Consider the following 22,711-nt stretch of genomic DNA (forward strand, 5'->3'; position numbering starts at 1 on the left):
GACCCACGCGCGAATATCGTCGGGCTAAGGCAAAAGCAGGCTTCCTAGATCCGGTGGCGACATTTTTGATGACGGTTCCTCGAATGGAACTGTGAGCACCTTCTCTTCCAGCGGTTGTGTGTTTTATGTCCTTCTAGTGAAAGGAAGACTATTAAAAAGGTGATTCATACAAACAAGTTAAATATTTACGCGGTTTTTTTTCGGCATTAATTCTGATCACTGATTTTCGGTAGATGAACAATTTTTTTCTGATACGTAACACTCTAACCCCGACCATTTTGTGATGATAAGGACGCTTTCGTTTTGCATGTTCAAGATGTTCAAATTTCAGGATGAAACCATGACTGTGCCATTCTGCTCCCATTGTGCCGATAAATTGTCCTAGTGTCGCTTCATTAGCGATATTACTACAAATCTTTGCTCATCTAGCTCGTTATGGCAAATGGGTTCAATTTAGCAATCACTCACCCTTAATTTTGCCAACGAAGCTTTTTCTCGTGCCATCCATACCGGCTCAATCAGTAGAGGCGCTTTCTTCTTTTCTTGAGGTTTCTTTCTGTTTTTTTTTTTATTCCAGTCCACCCATCAGGAAGAGGAAGACATTTCCCCTGATAACAATGTATCAAGCAACATAATCCCGGGCACTGAACGGGACGAAAAGCATCAATTTCGAAAAATAGATGCTGCCCAACAGCACCATCATCTTAAGTTTCTTCCAATCTCTACTGTCTTCGATTCTGTGCTTACCGAGGGGACATATGTATTCATCTTTACATCTCCCGAGAGGGGAGGGAAACGATCGTGCTTATTTCGCCTCCGTTAATGCTCATCATCGTCGTCGTCATGCAGGCAGCGGAAGGCGTTTTGTACAAGAATGAAAAAAAAAGAATACTCCACAATGTTTGCGGCATACTGGGAACAATCTGTCCTACTCAGATTTTATGATGACTGGCGAATGCTGTACAATGTGTTGATGGCTTCCAATGTTCGTAGCAATCAGTAAATGACAATCGAACAATCCGAACATCATCCTTTAAGCAAAAACATTCATCGATTCAATTATAAAATATTTTGAATAACAAATAAATTAATTTACGAATAGCGTAAATTCATCGATCTCGTTTTAATTGAAATCACTGGAGTGCAAATAATTAAATTGTTGGCTTACCGAATTCCGATGTGAGTATTTTTCTGACTTCAATACCCCTTACTGTAGTACGGGAACCTTTTGTGTGGAATTGATAAGTTTTCAGTCGCAAATACATCGAATTGTATTAACCGCAACAACTTTTGTTTAGAAACGTCTTGAATACTTAAAAAAACAAAGGGAGGGGGGAGCGTTTTGGCCAGCAGGGACGCTTTATAATACTTTATCCTACTAAAAAATTAGGCGGACCGGATTGACCGGATTTTTGCATTTTTAAATTGGAAATAGGTGAAATTGTAAAAGAAGTAAAACTACACTTTGGGGTTTCCGATACAATGTTTCATATCTCGAAACCAATCCATTTTAATACGTTCATTAGTTCAGCACCATTTCGCTTTCACATCTCATCCAAGTCAGTCGATAAAACAAAACCGCTTACGTTCGGGACGGAAGAAACCAAGTACAGTATTGTGTTGTGAACAATAGAACGATCTCGAAAGAATACAATTATTATTGACTTCAGGCAGTGCAAAATTCGACCTTCGATACGAGAACTTGGAGGTTTGCTTAAGGAGCAAATGCATCTTGACATTAAACGTGTGCATTTACTTCAATGCAATAAGATAAATAATGTTGTTTACATCCAGTTTGATAAAGAGTTGTATGCAATTCAATTCGCAAAAGACAATTACAATGTGCACTATGTAGAGCGCGAAAACATAAAGTACAACATTCCAGTATATATGGAAGATAGTACTATAGAAGTGCGTGTGCATGATCTTCCCTCAAGCGTCATCGATCCTTATAATCGCAAAACTATGTCTCAATACGCAGAGATTCTCCGTATCGAAAAAGAAAAGTGGAAGAACTTTTTCCCCGGTATTCTAAATGGCGTATGTTTATTACGCATACGCTTGAAGAGGTCTATACCTTCTTATGTGACTTTCGGTCAGGATACAAGAATACCGTGCAAATCACTTGTTACCTATGATAATCAGATAACCACATGTCAATATTGCCAGAAAGCTCTTCACTACGGTAAGCCATGTGATAAACTGGACAATGAGACAACTACACCAAAGCACAACGGTGCTTCCTCCATCAACAACATTGAAGCATCCCCTTCAACGAATCCATCAATGTCCCCTTTAGAACAAAGTATACCAGCTGCAGTTAACAACTTACCCTCCAATCAACCAGCAACTGCAATCAATGTACAACAAGGCGCATCTACAGCAACTAGCAACGAACACAAGACAGAAATCAACAACAATACCACCGATCCGGCAATGGATGATGAGACGAGCCACGAACAAAGTGCCCCTCAATCCTCGCAGGAGCGAAATGGAAGCTCCTCTCCCCCTATAAAAAGGGTGACAACGAGATCCAATACAAAAAAAAATTATTTAAAAAATAGGCTCAATCGGCCACGTAAAGCTTGTACGCAAATAGGCCTGAATAAAAATGATTTCGGCATGTTTTGTTATAATAATATAATTTAAAACTTTTTCGTAGAAATTAACTCCCTATCTCGCAATAAACGTAAATCGTATCTTTAATCTCACTTCTAGGTGGATTACTGACAATTTTAATTATATAAACAGGGGTCCCAGTTACACCAAAAACACATTTTGGTGTAACTGGGACCCCTGAAAACTAGAATAGCTGGATAGCTATTACCATGCAAAATTCAATTCTTAAAACATATTTTGTTAACAAGGTCAATTGTGGCAGATATGGTTAAAATACTGCGATTTTTTACATAAAAGTTCGGATAACTTGGAACGTAATCATGAAATCTGAAAACATAAACAATAGCGTAAATACTTCTTGGAAGACCTTTCAATTGCAATCAGTTTATCTCTGAGAAACACGCCTCTTAATTTTGCACGCACACACACACGCACACACACACAGAGATATTTGCTCAGTTATCAATTGGTATATGACCTTCGGGCCTCGGAAAACTTTTCCAAAATTTAAACCTGTTTTAATCCACCTAGTAGTGTAAAGATGCCTTTCTCATTTTCATTTTGTCCCTTTATATTACAGCAGAAATTTCCCGAAATACTATTTTTTAAAAAGTTCAGAAAATAGTCAGAAATGGATTTCTGTTGCATAATTCTACTACATTGATAAACTATATTTGAATTTAAGTTCGTGAAAATCTATTCAATCATATTTGAGAAAGTGAAGTGAGCTCCATTTTATCATGTTTGATTATTATTGCCGGTATTTCCGGAACTGAAAACTGGATATCGGCGTAGTGACATTCGGTTCATTCAACTATACACTATTTCTTTTCTTTGTTGTTCATACGATTCGTTATTAATAATAGGTGTTTTAGTTACTCTTGTTTTACATACTAATGTTTATTCATAATATTTATTTTAATTATTAATAAAATATCTACCTACTTATAACTATCCCTAACCTAATACGTACAAATTTTGAATTATTTGTATTTCAGAGATTGAGCACCTCTCTTCAAATTTCGTGCAGTATTGTTCGAATTTTTGTTCTAGTATATCCAGGGAAGCCATCTCATGTACTTCACTAGTCCTTGTCCAAGGGGGTAGATTTAGAATCATCTTTAAGATCTTACTTTGAATGCGCTGAAGCCTAAGTTTGTGTGTTCGTGCACAGCCCCGCCAAACAGGGACTGCGTATTCAATGGCGGGGTAGATGATTTGTTTATAGACAGCCATCTGATTCTTCAGGCAAAGTTTAGATGTTCTACAAATCAGCGGATACAGAGACCTAATGAGTATGCTGCATTTTTGAACGATTTTGTCAACATGTGACCTGAATATCAGATGTCTGTCAAAGGTGAGTCCTAGATAGATAACTTCATCGGACCATTGAATGACCTCATCACCGAATCGTATTCTGCATTCGTCTGATGGAACAAGTTTTGGAGATCTTGAATGTGGAAACAAGATGACCTGAGTTTTTGCTGCATTGATCACAATTTTCCAGCTTGTAAAATATTCAGTTAGAGCGTCCAGACCTGTCTGTAGTTTATTCTTCAGAGCATTAATAACACGACCTTTGTAAAGAATGGCAGTATCATCCGCAAATTGTGACAGAACACCACCACCCGGAAGAGGTGGGATGTCTGATGTAAAAATGTTGTATAGGATGGGACCTAGGATACTTCCTAGGGGTACACCAGCAGGAATAGTAAATCTTTCTGAAAGTGCATTATTCAGAGAAACCTGGAATGCTCTATCTGCAAGATAATTTTTGATAATTTTAATAAGATACATGGGAAAATTATACCTATGCAATTTAAACACCAGGCCATCGTGCCACACATTATCGAATGCCTTTTCAATATCCAATATTGCCATGGCAGTCGTTTTGGACACTGATTTGTTTTGCTGGATGACGTTGTTAACCCTTGTGAGTTGGTGGATGGTGGATCTTCCTTTCCGGAACCCAAACTGTTCTTCCAGAAATATATCCTGTTCATCTGCGAAAGCAAGAATTCGCCTCTGTATTGACTTTTCAAACAGTTTGGATAGGGCAGAGAGTAAGCTGATGGGCCGATAGCTCTTGGAAAAGGAAGGATCTTTCCCCGGTTTCAAAACTGGGATAACTTTAGCTAACTTCCACTTTGAAGGGAAGTAACCAAGCTCCCAGCACCTGTTGAAAATTTTAGCTAAGAAGACAAATGAGCGAATACTCAAATGTTTCAGCTCAATGTTGAATGTGTTGTCGAAACCGGGGGCCTTCATATTTTTGGATTTTTTCACAATAGCCATCAGCTCATTCGCAGTGACTCTACTTTCCTCAGGAACTAAGCTGTCTGATTGGTCAACCTCAGCTACTCTATCTGCAACGGCTCTTTCATGTGGACTAACAATGTTAAGTCCTAAATTGTGAGAACACACAAACTGCTGGCCTAGCGCATTTGCCTTCTCTACTGGTGTGATTAAAGGTATTCCTTCAGCTGCGTCCTGGGGTGACATCAGAGGAGGAATAGGCTTCGGTTTTTTCTTAAGCACCTTCGTTAAGGACCAGAAGGGCTTTGAATGTGGGAGAATTTCTCGAAGCTTTTGCTGGAAGTTCTTGTTGCAAAGCTCAGATATCCTTTCCTGGATTATCCTAGTTAAGTTGTTATAAGAAGTCTTCCTATCTAGGATGCCAGTTCGTTGATACTGCCTCCGGTAGATATTTCGAAGTCGGATGAGTTTCTTGGTGACACTGTCGATTTGAAGAGAGGAACTCGGCATATGTTGTACTGGAACCGTCCTATCACGAGCGACTGTGATTGAATGCTGGAAGGAAGATAGGGCCGCATCGATTTCCATCGGGGAATCAAGTGGCAGATCGATATTAATATGTTGGTCGGCGATTTGTTGAAATTGGACCCAATCGGTGCGATAATAGTTCCTCCGAGGTTGAATAGGCACTGTTTCTGGTGAAGATCCCAATGTCAATATTACTGGAAATTGGTCGGAAGAGAGCTCGTTGAAGACAACCGGAGAGCTGTCTACGGCGATGTTGCTGATGAATATATCCAAAATGGAATGAACTCCCGATCTCGAAAGTCGCGTTGGTTGATCCGGAGCGAAGATGTTGTATTGTCCAGCTTCGTAATCTTCGGCAAGTACGAATCCGTTTCGATTCTGTCTTCTGTTTCCCCACAGCTCATGCCGTGCGTTCAGGTCCCCAGCAGTGATGAATTTGTTCTGTCGTCGAGTGAGCATAGCCAGATCTCGCTTCAATGATGCACACGTACCATCTCGAAGATTGGTTTGTTTGGGCCAGTACGCTGCAATGATGATGATGGGTCCCATCGTCGTTGTAATCTCAATTCCGATGGCTTCTATGAGTTGCAATTTAAAGGCTGACAGAAGCCTGTGCTGAATGGATCGTTTAATGGCAATGGCAACTCCCCCTCCTCTGTTAGTTGCCTGTCGAGCCTGTGAATCCTGTAATTGGAAATAAAAATAGAAATTTCAGGTTTAAGATTAGTTTCAGTTAAAATAGCAATATCGGCATTCTTCTCTTTATTGTCCTTTATTGTCCATCCAGGCATTCTTCTCTTTATTGTCCCATCCAGGAGGGATTTTTGAGGAAGATTCTTTTTGTGATCCAGCGGCTGAATCTTTTGGATTGCTGCGAGGAAGTGGCGGCAAATTCCGAATATCCCTCTTCGGTGGGAGCCGTCGGAAATTAACTTCATCCTTCTGTGGAACATTCTTGCGCGTTGATTGTTTGCGGGACGCCTGTTGTCGAATTTTTGTGAACTCAGCACGTTTGGGACACGATTTGCTAGTAGATGGATGGTCGCCATCACAGTTCACACATTTTACAGCGATGTCATCTAGTAGGCAATCGTTGGTATTGTGTGGTTCGGCACATTTCCCGCACCGACTTTTCATGTGACAATTCCTCGCTCCATGGCCGTAGTTCAAACAGTTCGTGCACTGAGTGACATCCCGATGTACCGGTTTATACTTTTGCCATTCGATGATTATGTGAAATAACGATTTAATCGTTTTCAGTTGACTCATGGTGATGGAGCCCTTCTCCAGATGAATCAGGTACAGTTGATCTCTAAACTTTTTGTCCGTATTATGTCGTTTCATTTTGAACACCATCATAGGCTTTAGTCCAGCCTCCGACAGTGCCTGCTTTAGTTCGGCTTCCATCATATCGGGTAGTCCTCGAAGTACAACCTTCATAGGTTTGTTGGCGGCAATATCGTGTGTGAAGTATTCCGCTTTTGTCTGCTTCAGATAACATTCCACTCCTTTGTAGTGGTTCAAAGCCGGAACAGTTATTTTGTAGCCTTCAGTACATAAACGGATTGTTGCCTGTACTCCTTTGCTGATCAGTGTGTTGAAATCCGAGCGTAGAGTTGATGGGAAGCCCTTCAGGTAGAAAGGCGGCATTTTTTCCTTCTTCTGCAGTTCCTCTTCGACATCAACTGGCAGATCAGCATATTGGTTTTTACTCAGCAAACGGTCGTTTACCTGTACATCACTTGGCTTCAGACGCTTAGCATCCTTTGGATCCTTCTCGGATCTATGGCGGTTTTTACCCATAGCTTGGGTAGGTAGACAACTGCGAATAAAAAATAAAACAAAATCGAAATTAGTCGTAGTAGGTTATTCGTCTATCCACAACGAGTGTTAGATGACGAATCGATCAACTATACACTAACATGAATTACAAATTTATTCACGGTTCGCTATGACGATTTGAATTGTGTAAAAAAAATGTACCGGTAGTCGGACTTTTATAAAATTAAGCAAATCATTTACAGGACTATCAATGGTTTATTTGGTTACAGACTCTCTTGGTCTGTAAACTAGAGAAAATCGCCAGCCAATAAAAAGAGCACCCTATCTCCGGAGCTAGGAGTTTGATCCAAATGAAAATTGGGATATTCTTATGGTTATGGTATGGTGTCATTATTTTCACATTTTTAATGCATTATTTCTATATTTTTGGTGCATATCATCCTATTAAGTTGGATGCATATGAAATTCCAGAACTTTGTTTGGAACCATGAGAATCTAAGTTTGTGAAACTCGATCCAACCATCTTCGAGGAAATTGAGTGATATTAATTTCACATTTTTGGTGCATATCATCCTGTAATTCTGGAACCAGAATTCGGATCTAAATGATATTCAGGAACTTTGAATGGGACCGTATGAATTTTCATTTGAATATAAGTTTGTGAAAATCGGTTTAGCCATTTCTGAGACAAGTGAGTGACATTATTTTCACATTTTTAATGCATATCACCCTGTAACTCCGGAACCGACGATTCAAATCAAATTTCGGAACTTTATATGGGACCGCGAGACCTTTCATTTTAATCTAAGTTTGAGAAATCGGTTTAGCCATCTCCGAGAAACGAGCGTGAAATTATTTTCACAATCGGCCCTCCGGTCCTCGGTTCAAAAGTCGGTTTTTGCAGTGATTGTATAGCCTTTCTATGTGAGAAAGGCAAAAAAGTAAGACTGTTAACTTTATGTTTCGTCTTCGACTCGTCAGTACATAACAGTTCATGTTTAACTGTTATGTAACCTAGCAGTTCAACATAAACCGCTAGACAGACATAAAGTTTCTGCTACTTACAGAGCGTTACGTTCGGCACGACATACAGTGGTTCGAATCAATAAAAACGTGGACATAAATCAGTAGCTGCCAAACCGTTCTTTTAATGCATATAGTTGCTTTGAAGAAAATATTTACAAATATATACCGCGTAATTTGATTCTATCACTAATTGTTCATGGCCTGCTTTGACAAAAAATATAACCATAACTTTTTTTTCTGAAGAGATAGAAATTTTTTTCTTCTACAAAGCTTTAGAACTATTGAAAATAATTTACTTTGTCAAATATACCAAAAGCCTAGGTCGCACCGTTTCGGATCTACATAGCGTTTTTATGGTAACCCCCTTAAAATCAGTTTTTTATTTATAACTTGTTTCGAGTTATTTTTTAATGCATACTTTCTTTGGAATAATTGAAGGAAATAAAAAATCCCATATTTTTGTTGAAGGTAGTGAATAGGTTTGTTGTTTCCTGGGAAAGTTATACAACATTTTACCTTTTTTTACCTATCACACCTTACACCGAAGCGAAATATGCAACTTTATGCAGCTGACTCACTTTTGCAGTGAGCTTAGAGATGTGCAATTCGCTCCTGAGCTATTCCAGTGAATCGAATCTTTAAAGTGAGCTGATAGCTCACAGCTCTTTTAAAAAAACGGCAGCTCACCAGTTCACCGCACTGGTAAACAGGGATGCCAGGTTCAGAGATTAATCTGTGTTTCACAGATTTTCAACCTTTTGCACAGACTTTAAAAATGGCACAGATTTTCACAGATTTCTGAAAATGATGACAGATTTTCACAAATTCTGAAATCGATCACAGATATTTAAAATTGATCACAGTTTAGCATAAAAAATTACAAAGCGGTAGAAAATAGTGAGACCTATTGTTTGCTTACCAAAATGATTCCGATCAGCTATTATGGAAACGGGGAAACGTGCCCAGACAGATTTTGTCTTGATCATAGATTTTTGAAAAAATGACCTGGCATCCCTGCTGGTAAGGTGGAAACAAGCTACGAGCTGAACGGATCTTCGGCTCTTGAAGAGCGAGTTATAAATGAGAAGAAATGTGTGGATGAGCTTTTGTTCGTTCTTCCAAATGTGTATCTACCCTTCTTTAACAGATTGAATGAGCCATTGTCAACAAGAAATCTTACCTCTCACTCAGTAGGCTACGGTACATTCAGGGATGCCACTTTTGCAGATATTCTCAAATATGATATTCTCAAATATGACATAATAATTCGCAGACAAGTTAGTTTCCATAGCATTGTTCTTTGTGCATCAATGATTTCGATCATGCATATGAAAGAAAAACGGCGCAAAAAACAGCGCTCAAAACAAACCTTCAGTTCAATCTTAATGAGCTGATGAGCTGATACATTGAATCGATTCCCTTTAGTGAGCTGATCGGTTCGGAGCTGCTCACCGGTATGAGCTGCTTCGCACATCTCTAAGTGAGCGTCGCACGATCAACATATCGTCTTAAAAAACGTGTTGCTTTGCAATAACTCAATTTATTTACACGTTTAAAAATGAAATGCACAAAATGATTATATGTGTTCTAACTTTTCTCATAGATGGCGCGACCGATTTTCACAAACTTAGGTTCAAATGAAAGGTCCTGTGGTCCCATATGTAATTCCTGAATTTCATCATGATCCGTCTTCCGGATCCGAAAATATATGGTGAAGTGTGTTAAAAATTTTATACCATCACTGAAAAGAGCGAAAAACCGTAAAAAGTTTTCTAATTCGACCTCAAATCTTTTCGAATTGATAGTTTTTATCAGTAGACGGTCAAACAAATCTATTTCGATTATTCTTTTAAGAATCGAAGAAAAATAATTTTGAAGAATACAACATTATTATATATGATAGTTTGATTGATATGAGAAAGGCATCATTACACCACTAGGTGAATTAAAACAGGTTTTTAATATGTATTGAATTTTTCATAATTTTTCGGATTTTCAATATTTAAAACTAACTTTGAAAAGGCCTAAAAAATTGCATCGAGCTCCACTTAGACTTTTTCTAATATTGTTAATTGTCAAAAAGCAAACAAAACATAAATTATTACATGTTGCTTAAGTTGCGTGTGGAAGCACGAGCTTGCTTGTTTTTGCGTGTTTACGTGCACTTTGTAGTAGATAACACATGGATCAATAAGTCCCGAGACTAACAATGGAAACAATTTTGCAATATTTTTTTTATTCATCAACATAATCACCTTTTAGGGTGATACAATGGTTCCAACGTTTTTTCCAATTTTTCAATACCACGTTTATAAACAAATTTATCTTTCGCTTCAAAATAAGCTTCAGTTTCAGCGATGACCTCCACATTTGAGCCAAATCTTTTTCCCTGGAGCATTTTTTTAAGATCAGCAAAGAGCCAGTAGTCACTGGGGGCTAAATCTGGCGAGTATGGGGGGTGGGGAAGCAGATCAAAGCCCAATTCGTTCAATTTCGCCATTGTTTTCATCGACTTGTGGCAGGGTGCATTTTTTTCCATCGAAAGCAATCGCGGCACCCACTTGGAAAAATCCTTTTTCATTCTCAATTTTTCATGAAGGATAGTAAATACACTTCCATATGATATCTGTGTCATCTCAGCAATCTCACGGAGCTTCACTTTACGATTTTTTATTATAATTTTTGTCACTTCACTCATATTTTTCGGTGTGACGGCTTCCACAGGTCTACCCGAGCGTTCCGCGTTATTTGTGTCGGTACGACCACGTTTAAACTCGGCGAACCACCGACAAATCGTTGCTTTTGATTGACAAGAGTCCGGATAACATTTTTCAATCCATTGTTTCGCTTGCACGGTGTTTTTACCCATTAAAAACAATGTTTTATCAAAACACGAAACTCGGTTTTCCCCATTTTTCAAACAAACTACAAAACGACTTTACTCCAACCTCGATAACTCAGCTGTTTCTGGTCGGTTCGACTTAAAATTTTGACCCGTTTCAAGCAAAGGTTAATACTCTAGAAACACGTGGTTACTGGTTTACTACGAGCGCCATCTCTGCTTTAGTCTCGGAACTTATTGATCCATGTGTTGCTTAGGTAATAGAAGAAGATTCTACGCAGATAAATTAAAAAAAACTGTCTAAAATATATCTCAAAAAATAATTTTTTTACATTATTTATATCTTCAGCAAAAATACTTCAAATGTTTTTCTCTTCAAAACGAGATAGAAAACAAAAATTTTTTTGTGAAAAAAATATGATTTTTATTCGAAATTGGTACTACCCCTTTAACAAAAATTAAGGTGTCACTTTCAAATGAAGCGTAATATAATCTTGTAAAACTTCTTCGACACGTTAGCTCTTAAAAATCAGAGAAAGTACAGACTTTTGACCGTCTTTTTCCGGTTTTGGACCACTGTTCGACAGTAAAGACGTTGCACTTCGGTGTTCTGTAAGTAGCAGAAACTTTATGTCTGCCTAGCGGATTATGTTGAACTGCTAGGTTACATCACAGCTCAACATAAACTGTTATATACTGATGAGCCGAAGGCGAAACATAAAGTATTGAAGATTGTTAAGTTTTCGCTTGCGTCATTGCCTTTAATATGTAAATGGTTATTAATGCGAATTTCCAATAACCCCTCTCGCAGTGAGCAGCAGTGTATAATAAATTTGCACTACGGCAACTGTTTTTATCAATTTTGAGTGAGTTTGATTTGAGAGTTACATGTTGATAGAATGCATTCAACATTGTTTGACATTAAATGAATATTGAAAGAAACATGTCAGCTTTCTTCGTACTCACGTCAATCTGGTTATGTCGCTGACATTACCCATTTGCGTTTTTTTGTTTCAAATATCTGAAATTTAATATTCGATCAATGTTATTGTCTCTACCCTTTCGCAGGACCTCTGTATTTTATATCAAGTTGAAATATTGATTGCCAATGCAGATTATTATTGAACTGTTGCGTTCAACAAAATATCGGAATTATCAATTGAAACCCCCACGGGATGCTTCCAGCATCCATGAAGTGGCAACTAACGGAGGAGTCTAATATTCAACATTCATCATCAATTTGCATAGTGTATTCTCTTCCGTCGATTGCATGGATAGCAAAACTTTTGTTATCCAGCCCGGTTGGGACCTTTTTGACCGCTAGCTGGAACCAGCCTCCCATAAATTCCCATCGAATCGGTTGCTAACGAGATTGTTTTCCCGTTCCTAATAGCCACAAATCCCTAAGGTGATGAGTAAGAGCAGCTAGGAAACGGTTCGGAAAATGGTTTCTGTTCCTGATGCACCACACCGGTGACTCTCAGACCGCAGTAGTTGCAGTTCCTCTGGCCGACGCGAGTAGATACAGAGTGCATAATTGATATTTCAATTACCTCGAAATCCAGTATTCCCCGGTAGACGAGCAGAAGGGCGGTAAAAAACGCAATAAACGTGAGTATATTTCGTGGATCACTTATTGATGTGACTAATGGTATCGATCCCATCTGCCAGTCGTGGCTGAGCGTCGACGGACACAGCAGGAGCCACCAATTGAACGCAGCCAGGTAGCAGAACGTCAGCAATCTGCGAATACCATTGGACATTGCGAAAGACATACAAGGGAAGAGATTCATATGTCATTCGATGGGTAAGTCCAGCCGAGAAACGATACTCACCTGACGTACAGATTAGGATGAAATGCTGTCGGGTTATCCTGCTGCGAAAATTTTGGCAGTGACCCTTGCAGCAGCGCCAACCGGACGGCCAACAGGAATCCCATAGAGAACAGAACCCGCGAAATTCGGCGACCGAGTTGATGAGTCTCCTCGCTCCACCTCACATCCAGGATGGTCTTTTTCAGTGACGACCAATTGCGATACACATCGTAGGCAGCATTGAGTAGAAATACCGTAATACCGGTTTCCTTGGCCAGCATGCTGAGCCCGCCGAGGACTATGCTCATCCAGATGGAATTGCTGTCCGGTTCGTCACCGTGCCTGGAAGCAAATAAAAATACTAGGAATTAATATGCGTATGTTTGTGAATTTTAAATAGCTGAATAAAGTTCAAAGACAGTTCATCTGAATATTCAGATCCAATTCATTGCCGTTTTTGATTATTCCGAATGTGCACTGGATCCGGAAGCCGGACATAATGAATATAAATTTTCTATTTCAGCAAAGTAAAAAGTTAAAGTACCACTCGGTGATGGTATCTAGATTTCCTTAAAATCATTCTAGAGTTGTTTGCTTTTCTTGTTGTCCTAGTATGTAATCAAGAAACTGCTAGAAATAAGCTCAAACATTACTTGTAATCCGACAAAACAAAAACACAAGCGCACTTGAATGGTTTCCTGATGCCACAACTACCAAACTACTGACCAGAAAACCCACAGCAATGTTCGAGAAACCCATTCTTTGCTCATTTTCGGGTTTCTTTACACCCCAAAAAACTTGCCAGCCAGTACGTGTTTTCCCAAAAAACCCTTTTCTCCGTCCAGCTGCATCACCACCGGACGAGAGTGGGAGTGCACTACTGTAAATGAAAATAAAAAAAAGCTTTTCGATTTCCCTTCCACCTTTGTGGCGGTGCCGATTTGTGCATATACAAAACTGCGATGTTGTACAGTCATCAGCAGCAACAACAGAGCAACTTTTACTGCTCCTTCCGGATTCTGGGAGCATTCTCGTCTGGTCCAGTCGAGCGTCCGGAAGAGGCCGGCTTCGCTTGAAATATTCTTCTTTTGTTTATTTGGCACCATTTCGAAACGTCGTTGTTATGCTGCTGTACGTGTTTTGCTGCACACTGGGAATATAGTTTTGCTAAACGTCATTAACGAGTTTGGTTGAAAAAAAAGCAAGCCCATTTTTGTGTAATCATTACTATGGAACATTAGATCTAAGTAATTAAACTTGAGTTTAAAAATTTTTAAATTTTGTTGTTAGTTTGGATTATTATAATGATTTGTGCGGGCAATTGCAGTTTGAGCTCACGCCCATCGAAAACCTATACCCTAAACCAAATAATGTCCGTAAACATAAAAACCTATTTTAATTCAACTTTATTTCGATGTGTCTCGATACAAGCTCCATTTTTGAAGTTTTTGACCACTGTCTCCAGAGCTTTCGGGACCGGTATTGACTTTGATCAACAACTAATAAATTTCGTTCCCCCTTCCCTGTCTCTTCGCCATCTCGATGGCTACTAATTAGATATCTGTCGTTTTCAGACATTTTGTTCCCACATCCCCTTTTTACCACGTTTTCAACAATATTTACTTCTCTTCTTTCTTTCTAGTCGAAAACCAGCATGCGGGCCACCCGCCGGGCCTTCGTAGCCTGGAGGTGTTTCCCGCGGACCCACATGGACCGAAGGATGCGGCCAGTATAAATATTTACCAACGCCATCTGGAAGACTCATGCAACACAGAATTCATCGACAACTGCTGATCGCCAGCTGAAAGCTGGATTTACGAGAACCCGAGATGACATAGTCTAATGATACTATTCTAGTTTTAAGTTAGTCGTTAATTAAGATTAGAAAATACCCTTGGCATCTTAGAGCTTAAGCAGTGTGCCTAAAATTATATTACATTATTGAATAAAAAAAAACAACTAATAAAGTTTTTCGATTGTACCAGTCTCGAGATCAGAATTGAAGATTTAGTTCGTGATTTGGCCATCAACTAGCAAATCAGGCAAACTAGGAGAATTTGAGGTTTAGTTTCAAGAGCTTTGCTGCTTTTTACATCGTTTCGTTAAAAACTTTGTTATAGAATATTATATTTTTTAACTCATTATCCCATAAGTCCGGAACCAGAAGTTGGATTCGTGCAAAATTCAATAACAATATACACCCAAACCTCCGTTTACGAACACTTTTTATACGTCAATTCTTTTTACGTAATTCTTTTTATGAACCAAATCACAAATAACGTGATCATTTTTTTACAAACCAAATTCCAAATAACGTAAACTTTTTTACGAACCTACTTTGTAAAAAGAGGTTTTGGCATACATCGAAAGCGATTTCCGACTCATTTATATTCCATGAAAACTACTACAATATATATATTTTTGAAACGGATTTAAAGAGTAGATTCCGAAAAATGATGTTTAAGGTATTTTGGAAATCCAAGATAGCGATTTCCGGTTTCTTGATATGCATTGAAAACCCTTACAATATGGGTATTTTTTGGAACGGGGTTGATGAGTAGATTTTGGAAAACGATGTTTGAGGTGGTTCTAAAATTCAAAAAGGTGACTTCCAGTTTCTTGATATTCCTAGAAAACCCTTACAGTAAGGGTATTTTCGGAACGGAATTAATGGTAGATTTCGGAAAATAATGTTTGAGATAGTTTTGAAATCCAGGATGTCGACCTCCGGTTTCTTGATAATCCTTGAAAACTCTTATAAAATGAGTACTTTCGGAGCGGGATTGATTAGTAGATGTCAGAGAACGATGTTTGAGGTGGTTCTGAAATTCAAAACGACTTCCGGTTTCTTGATATTTCTTGAAAACCCTAACAATGTGGGTATTTTTGCAAAGTATTTAATAAACAGATGCCGCAAAACTATATTTGGTGTGTCATCTCGAATTCCAATTTAACATCTTCCGGTTTATCAATATGCCTTAAAAACCCTTGAAACAAAGAAATTTCCGAAACATATTCAATACCAATAAACGATATTTGAGCTCGTTTAAAAATTCAATGAGTGAGACTTCCCGTATAGTGTTTTCAAGGAATATTAAGTTCAAGGAACACGGCAAAACTTTCTAGAAATACTAATGAACCGAAAGTCACTGTTTTGCATTTCAGAACCACCTCAGCTATCGTTTTCCGACATCTACTTTTCAATCTCTTTCCGAAAGTACCCATATTGTAAGGGTTTTCAAGGAATATCAAAAGACCGGAAGTTGCCATCTTGAATTTCAGAACCACCTCATACATCGTTTTCCGACTTCTGTTCATCAATTCCGTTCCGAAAATACCTATATTGTAGGGGTTTTCAAGGTATATCAAAAAACCGGAATCGCCATCTTGAATTTTAGAAGCACCTCTAACATCGTTGTCCGACATCTATTCATTAATCTCGTTCCAAAAATACCCACATTGTAAGGGTTTTCAAGGAATATCAAGAAACCGGAAGTCATCATCTTGAATTTCGGAACCACCTCCGTCATCCTTTTTCGACCTCTACTCATGAATCCCGTTCCGAAAATACCCATATTGTTAGGAGTTTTCAGCAATATCAATAAACCGGAAGCCGCCATCTTGGATTTTGAAACGAGCGCATACTTTATTTTCTTGCACTTACTCTTCACATCCGTTTCAAAAATAGCCATATGATGGGCGGTTTCCACATTCATTACACAAAACTTTTTCTACGAAGTAAATTCCAAATAACATAACCCTTTTTTACGAATCAAATCCCAAATAACGTAAACTTTTTTTACGAACTACCTCTTTTTACGAACCCCCGTTTAGTTCGTAAATGGAGGTTTCGGTGTATCAAACTATGAGATCTTGGATTTGAATCCAAGATTGTGAAAAACGGCTAATCTATCTATGAAGGAATAAAGTGCATAGTAACGCTTGTAACTTATAAACCAGTAGCGCTAGTAACGCTTCATAACGTCTATAACTCATAACAAGTAACGCACGTAACCCTTCGTAGTGCCTTTAACTTACATAAAATAACTTTTCGTAACGCCTATGATTCACAAAAAAACGTAACATGTAACGCTTCGTAGCGCCTATATCTTACAAAATAGCAAGGATTCGTAACACTCCTTAACACTTATAACTTACAAAAAAGTATCGTATGTAACGCTTCGTAAAGCCTATAAATATCATGAAAGTAACGCTTTGTAACGCCTATAGCTTACAAAAACGCAACGCTTCGTAACGCCTATCACTTACACAACAATTACGCATGTAACACTTCATAACGCCTATAACGTAACGCATCGTAACACTCCATAACACCTTACTTTAACTTACTTGAAAGTAACGCATGTAATGCTTCATAAAGCCTTCAACTTACATAAAAGAAACGCTTCGTTACGACTTCACTCAAAAGCCTATAACTTACAAAAAAGTTACGCATGTAACGCTTCGTAACACCAATGATTCACAAAAAAGTAACGCATGAAATGCTTCGTAACGCACATAACTTACAAAAAAGCAACGCTTCGTAACACCTATGACTTACAAAAAAATAACGCTTCATAACGCTAGATAACGCCTTAACTTTACTTACTTGAAAGCAACGCGTGTAATGCTTCATAAAACCTTCAACTTACATAAAAGTAACGCTTCGTAACGTCTATAACTTACAATATAAGTAACGCTTCGTAACACTCCGTAACGCTTATAACTTATAAAAAAGTTACGCATGTAATATTTCGCATCACCTATCACTTCCTTAAAAGTAACACATCGCGACTCGTTTACCGCATGCATCTAACCCTTATAACGATTTTTAATGTTCATAATTTCCACAAAATGACACATATAATTTGTAACCCTGAATTTAAGAAAATTATCGTATGCAACGCTTTCTAGTTCCTTTAACTTTACATAACGCTTCCCATCCCACGATAATATCGCGTGTAACGCTTCGTCAAATGGAACATTTTTCCATATTTGCGGCGGATATAGCGTGATGGATAATCGCCTGGGCTCGATTTCCAACCACGCGCATAGGGTCAGAACATTTTTCTAACCCAATGAAGCGAATGACCTTAAGGTTAAAACCTCTATAATCGGAACAAAAAAAATCCATAGCACCTACACTCGGGCGTTGACTCAAATAGGCCTCAAAAAACTTCGTAAAGTAAGGAGTGTATCGAAAATAAGCTATCCACACATTTTTCTTTCAAATTATGATAAAAAAACGATATTTTATTCAAACTAAAAATTGATCCCCTATTTTACGCGGTTAAACTTGAGCATAATGAAAAAAAAGTCTTGGCATTACATTCCTTTGGTGGAATTTGGCCTTTCTGTTTCAACAGACTTCGCAGCCGATTCTTAGTGTACAGAATCATTGCATGGCTAGTACAATGGATCCTACTGACACTAAGTATCCTTCCAGGTCGGGGCTCGAACATACGACAACTGGCTTGTAAGACCAGCGTCCTATGCATTGAACCGCCAACCCGGGACATTATTATTATTATTGAGCATAATGAAAACCGGATTAAATTTAAGTTATTCCTTCACGAATTTTCGAACTTTTGAAAAAACGCTCTTCATCAAGTTCCGGGCAAGTGTTGCATCGCGTTTTTTGGACGCTTGAGCCCAAATTTTTTTGAACTCCTGCATGTTCCCAGCTGCCTTACCAGTCTTCTTGAAGACCCTCCTCACGATTGCTCAGTAACGTTCGATGGGTCGAAGCTGAGGGCAATTTGGTGGATTGATATTTTTCCAAACGAAATTTATACCCTTTTCTGCAAGGAAATTGAGAGTGGTTTTGGCATAATGAGCCGAGGCTAAATCCGGCCAAAACAGTGGAGGTGTACTATGCTTCTTATATAAAGGCAGCAATCTCTTCTGGAGACACTCAGATAGATAGATTTCTGCATTTGTAGGTCCGGTAGTGTAAAAAATGGTTGAATTCAAATCACAGGAACATATTGCTTGCCATACCAGTACATTTCGACCAAATTTCTCTACTTGAATCGACCTGTCCGCATCGTTCACATCCTCCCCAACGACGACAGTTAAGCATTGTGGACCTGAAAGGGTTTTTGAGTCCTCCTTTACCTAAGTCCCATCGTCCATCAAAACGCATGCATCTGGACACTGCAAAAGACGCGAATACAATTTCCGGACCCTTCTTGCTGCTCGCTTCTTCTGTTCTACACTTTGTTCCGAGATTTTCTGCTTCTTGTAGGTCTTCAGGTGATTTCTTCTCTTGATACGTTGGATCTTTCCGACACTAGTTCCTGCTTTTTTGGCCAAATCACGTATTGACATTGATTTATTCTTCATGATTAGAGATACCACTTTCTTGTCCAGTTTCGGGTTGGAAGAGCCGGGTTTTCTGCCTCTTCCTGTTAGCTCATCCAAAGAATAGTGTTTCCCAAACTTATTAATGAAGGTTTTAACACTGGCATTATGAATTCCAAACCGCTTCGCCAATTTTCGTATAGTAATACCCTTTTCACTTAGGCATGTGTCCAGAATCTTAATTTTCACTTCCTTTTCAATACGCGACATTTTGAAAATGCAGAATTTCAAACGCACAAACAAGTAAACAAACGAATGCTGACAGCCAAATGCACAGCATGCTGTGATCTGAGTATAAAAACCCATCACAAATCCATGCGTACAACACAAATGTATGTGGATAGCTTATTTTCGATACACTCCTTATATAACTTCAAAAACTAAACTACCATTTTATGTATTATTATTATTATTTTTATTATTATTATTATTATTATTATTATTATTATTATTATTATTATTATTATTAGTGTCATTTACTTCACCCTGGTTACATCCTCCATTTTATCTGCTTTTGACTCTGTTTTGCTTCGTAGGGCCTGTCGCAGCGTGCTTTATCGGCATTATTATTATTATTATTATTATTATTATTATTATTATTATTATTATTATTATTATTATTATTATTATTATTATTATTATTATTATTATTATTATTATTATTATTATTATTATTATTATTATTATTATTATTATTATTATTATTATTATTATTATTATTATTATTATTATTATTATTATTATTATTATTATTATTATTATTGTTATTAATTTTATTATCATTATTTTAATCATTATTATTATTATTATTATTAGTGTCATTTACTTCACCCTGGTTACATCCTCCATTTTATCTGCTTTTGACTCTGTTTTGCTTCGTAGGGCTTGTCGCAGCGTGCTTTATCGGCAGTGGAGTTTAAACCACTAACTCTCAAAACCTCTAACTCACAGTGTAAGCTACAGCCCCATAATATTTTTCAATATCTTCAATTCAAAATCTTGCAGTATTACGGCTGTTTATTTAAAAAAAAAACAGAACGCGAATGATTACTTGCATAGATTGATGAAGAATCTCCGGACGACCTGTTCGAAGTTTGACAAGTCATATATCCTATTTCAGTAGAAAGCATATATGAATATAAAACACAATTAAAACACAAACGGTATTCGGCTAACAAGAGCAATGAACAAATGTAATAATATTCGGAAATTTAGTTATAAACAAATTCTCCCTGTGAAGCAAATGGGAATGCAGAGGATTCCTAAAATGTCTGTCTTCCCAAATATTTGGACGTGGCCGGCGTCGGTTTGGATCAGTGTGCAGGAATAAATGCAGTTAACACAAAGTATAACTACATACTGTTCTCGAGCCCGATGTTTCAGGAAAACATTTTACAATCTCAATTCGTTCAATAACGGAGTAGCAGCACATGGTCAGTCTCTAATGATAGTACTAGTTATTGCAGATTCTTATACAGTATTGGTATTTTTGGAACGGGTATTATTCAATAACATTTTATATTGTTTTCAAATTCAAGTTTCTGAGATAAAACCGAATAAGTGACATAACAGTCAAATAGTACTGCGAACAATTTTCTCGATTATAGTTCTGCCGATCTCGACATATCTGGGTTAGTTTAATTTTCTCGGTTGATTATTCAAAAGGCCGTAAGAACAAATGACAGGTTCTTCTTGTTTACTTTCTCTTCTATTAATAACCAAGCGATTTTCACGTTTATCACTCAGCTCTTTGTATAAAATGATACTCGGAACCTTCGATTTTCAAACAGAATTGTAAAATCCAAGGAAACCTTTATAATCACGTCATAATATTCGAAAGAGAAAGTAGACAAATAGATACTGTCTCTTGCTCATACGGCCATTTGAATAATGAACCGAAATTTTGAAAATGGGTTAATGATTGAGTTCAAATGTGTTATTGTTGATACTGTCAGTTAAGGAAATGTAACCGAATAAGCGACGTAAGCATTAAAGCCGAATCAATCCGGAAATTATTACATCACAGTAAAGAACATGCTGTTATATTGATAAGAGAAAGGAATTACCATATCACTAGGTAGATTAAGAAATTGTCTTCTTGCGTTCTGCTTAAATAACTTTAGTTGAAAAGTTCTCTTTCTTTAGTTTAAAAGTTGACATCCGCGGCATTTGGAATACTTTAATTTCGAAAATTTGAGGTTTTTGCCCACAATAATCTAAATCAGTCCACTGTGAGCATTCACAGTGCATCAAACGACCTGCCTTTCTATTATTTCAACTTTCCCGTTCTTCGATTTGTAATGCTCACATTGGTTTCTCACTAACCGAATGAAGGCAGTGACAGAAAAGAAAACCTGAGCTCATTCAACTTTAAGACGCTTTAAAAGCTTTTCCATTTACTTTCCGGCAGCACTTCTATTGCCAGTGCACTATTTCTTCCAACTCCCAGAGTGCAAGCAGGCGTTTAGCCATCCAGTTGTTCATTTTAATTAAAATGCTTTCTTAACGGAACCGAACCGATGCTCGGTAAGTCGTACGGCCCCGGGTTTTTAATACGACTGGAAAGGATTGACCTCCACCACTAAGGAGTGATAGTTGAGTACGCTAAGCTAACCACCAGCTCGTTGGACGCAAAACTGAGAACACTTTCACAAAAGAGTCATTCCGGTTTCATGATTATGTTTTTGCTCCTATTTAGTTCAAAAGTCCACTCAGACACACCCGAGTGCAGTAAATGCGCTTTGCAAGTTCAACTGTTACCTCCCGTTTGGGAGTCGGCCGCCAGGCTACTGCGGTCCAGAATCAACAGCACTGCCAGCAGGAGGATCTTCAATTTGAATAATTCATTAATTTTGGAATGTTCTTCATCAGAGCGGTTCCAAATAGCCCGGAGACGATGACGAAGCAGCTGCATGCCAACAGTGCAGTGTCAACCAGGCGGGACCTTCGAGTCGGTTCGAGGAATGATTCCATAGAAAGTCTCGCAGTCCCGATGGAGGGAACTATTTTCTTTAAAAGGTTAGTTATTCGATGGAGTTGTCATAGGCATGAAGATGGGGTCCTGATGTCGTGCGGTTGCTGCTCGGTTGACGTGCGGTTCTATTCGTTGTTTAAGCGAGTGAGTGTTGATTTAATTATTTCGAATCTGAGGTTTCAATTGTATCTCGAATGTGGTCAGTGTGCTCCTCGTGTGTCGACCTAGTGGAGACAGATTTTGTGATTTTCAGATTCGAGTATCAGCAACAGAGCAGCGATTATAGAGGGTATAGGTTTTGATTGTAATACTAACAAGCAAATACTAGGGAAGATTTGGGAAACTTATAGAGAAACTTAGTTTAACAGTTTTCAAATTGCATGGGCTTGCACGTGGTTCTCAAATGAATCTTAAAGTTTTTACTTCAATCATGGAATTATCCCATTGATTTATATAACACATGGGCTGAAAAGTACCGGGCCTAACACATAGATGGCACTAGTTTTA

General features: G+C 38.1%; 1 protein-coding gene across 1 annotated transcript in view; it reads right to left on the minus strand.

Moving 5' to 3' along the window:
- LOC131439588 (protein O-mannosyl-transferase TMTC1-like) overlaps positions 1-22,711 on the minus strand; it is a 667,156-nt gene that overhangs the window by 98,582 nt on the left and 545,863 nt on the right. The window contains exons 5-6 of the mRNA XM_058610786.1: positions 12,889-13,209; positions 12,607-12,796 (exon numbers count right to left, since the gene is read on the minus strand). Coding sequence (XP_058466769.1) covers positions 12,607-12,796; positions 12,889-13,209 — 511 coding nt within the window. The remainder of the gene's footprint in view (positions 1-12,606; positions 12,797-12,888; positions 13,210-22,711) is intronic.

This window comes from Malaya genurostris, chromosome 3, assembly GCF_030247185.1.
Source record: "Malaya genurostris strain Urasoe2022 chromosome 3, Malgen_1.1, whole genome shotgun sequence".
Lineage (NCBI taxonomy): Eukaryota > Metazoa > Arthropoda > Insecta > Diptera > Culicidae > Malaya > Malaya genurostris.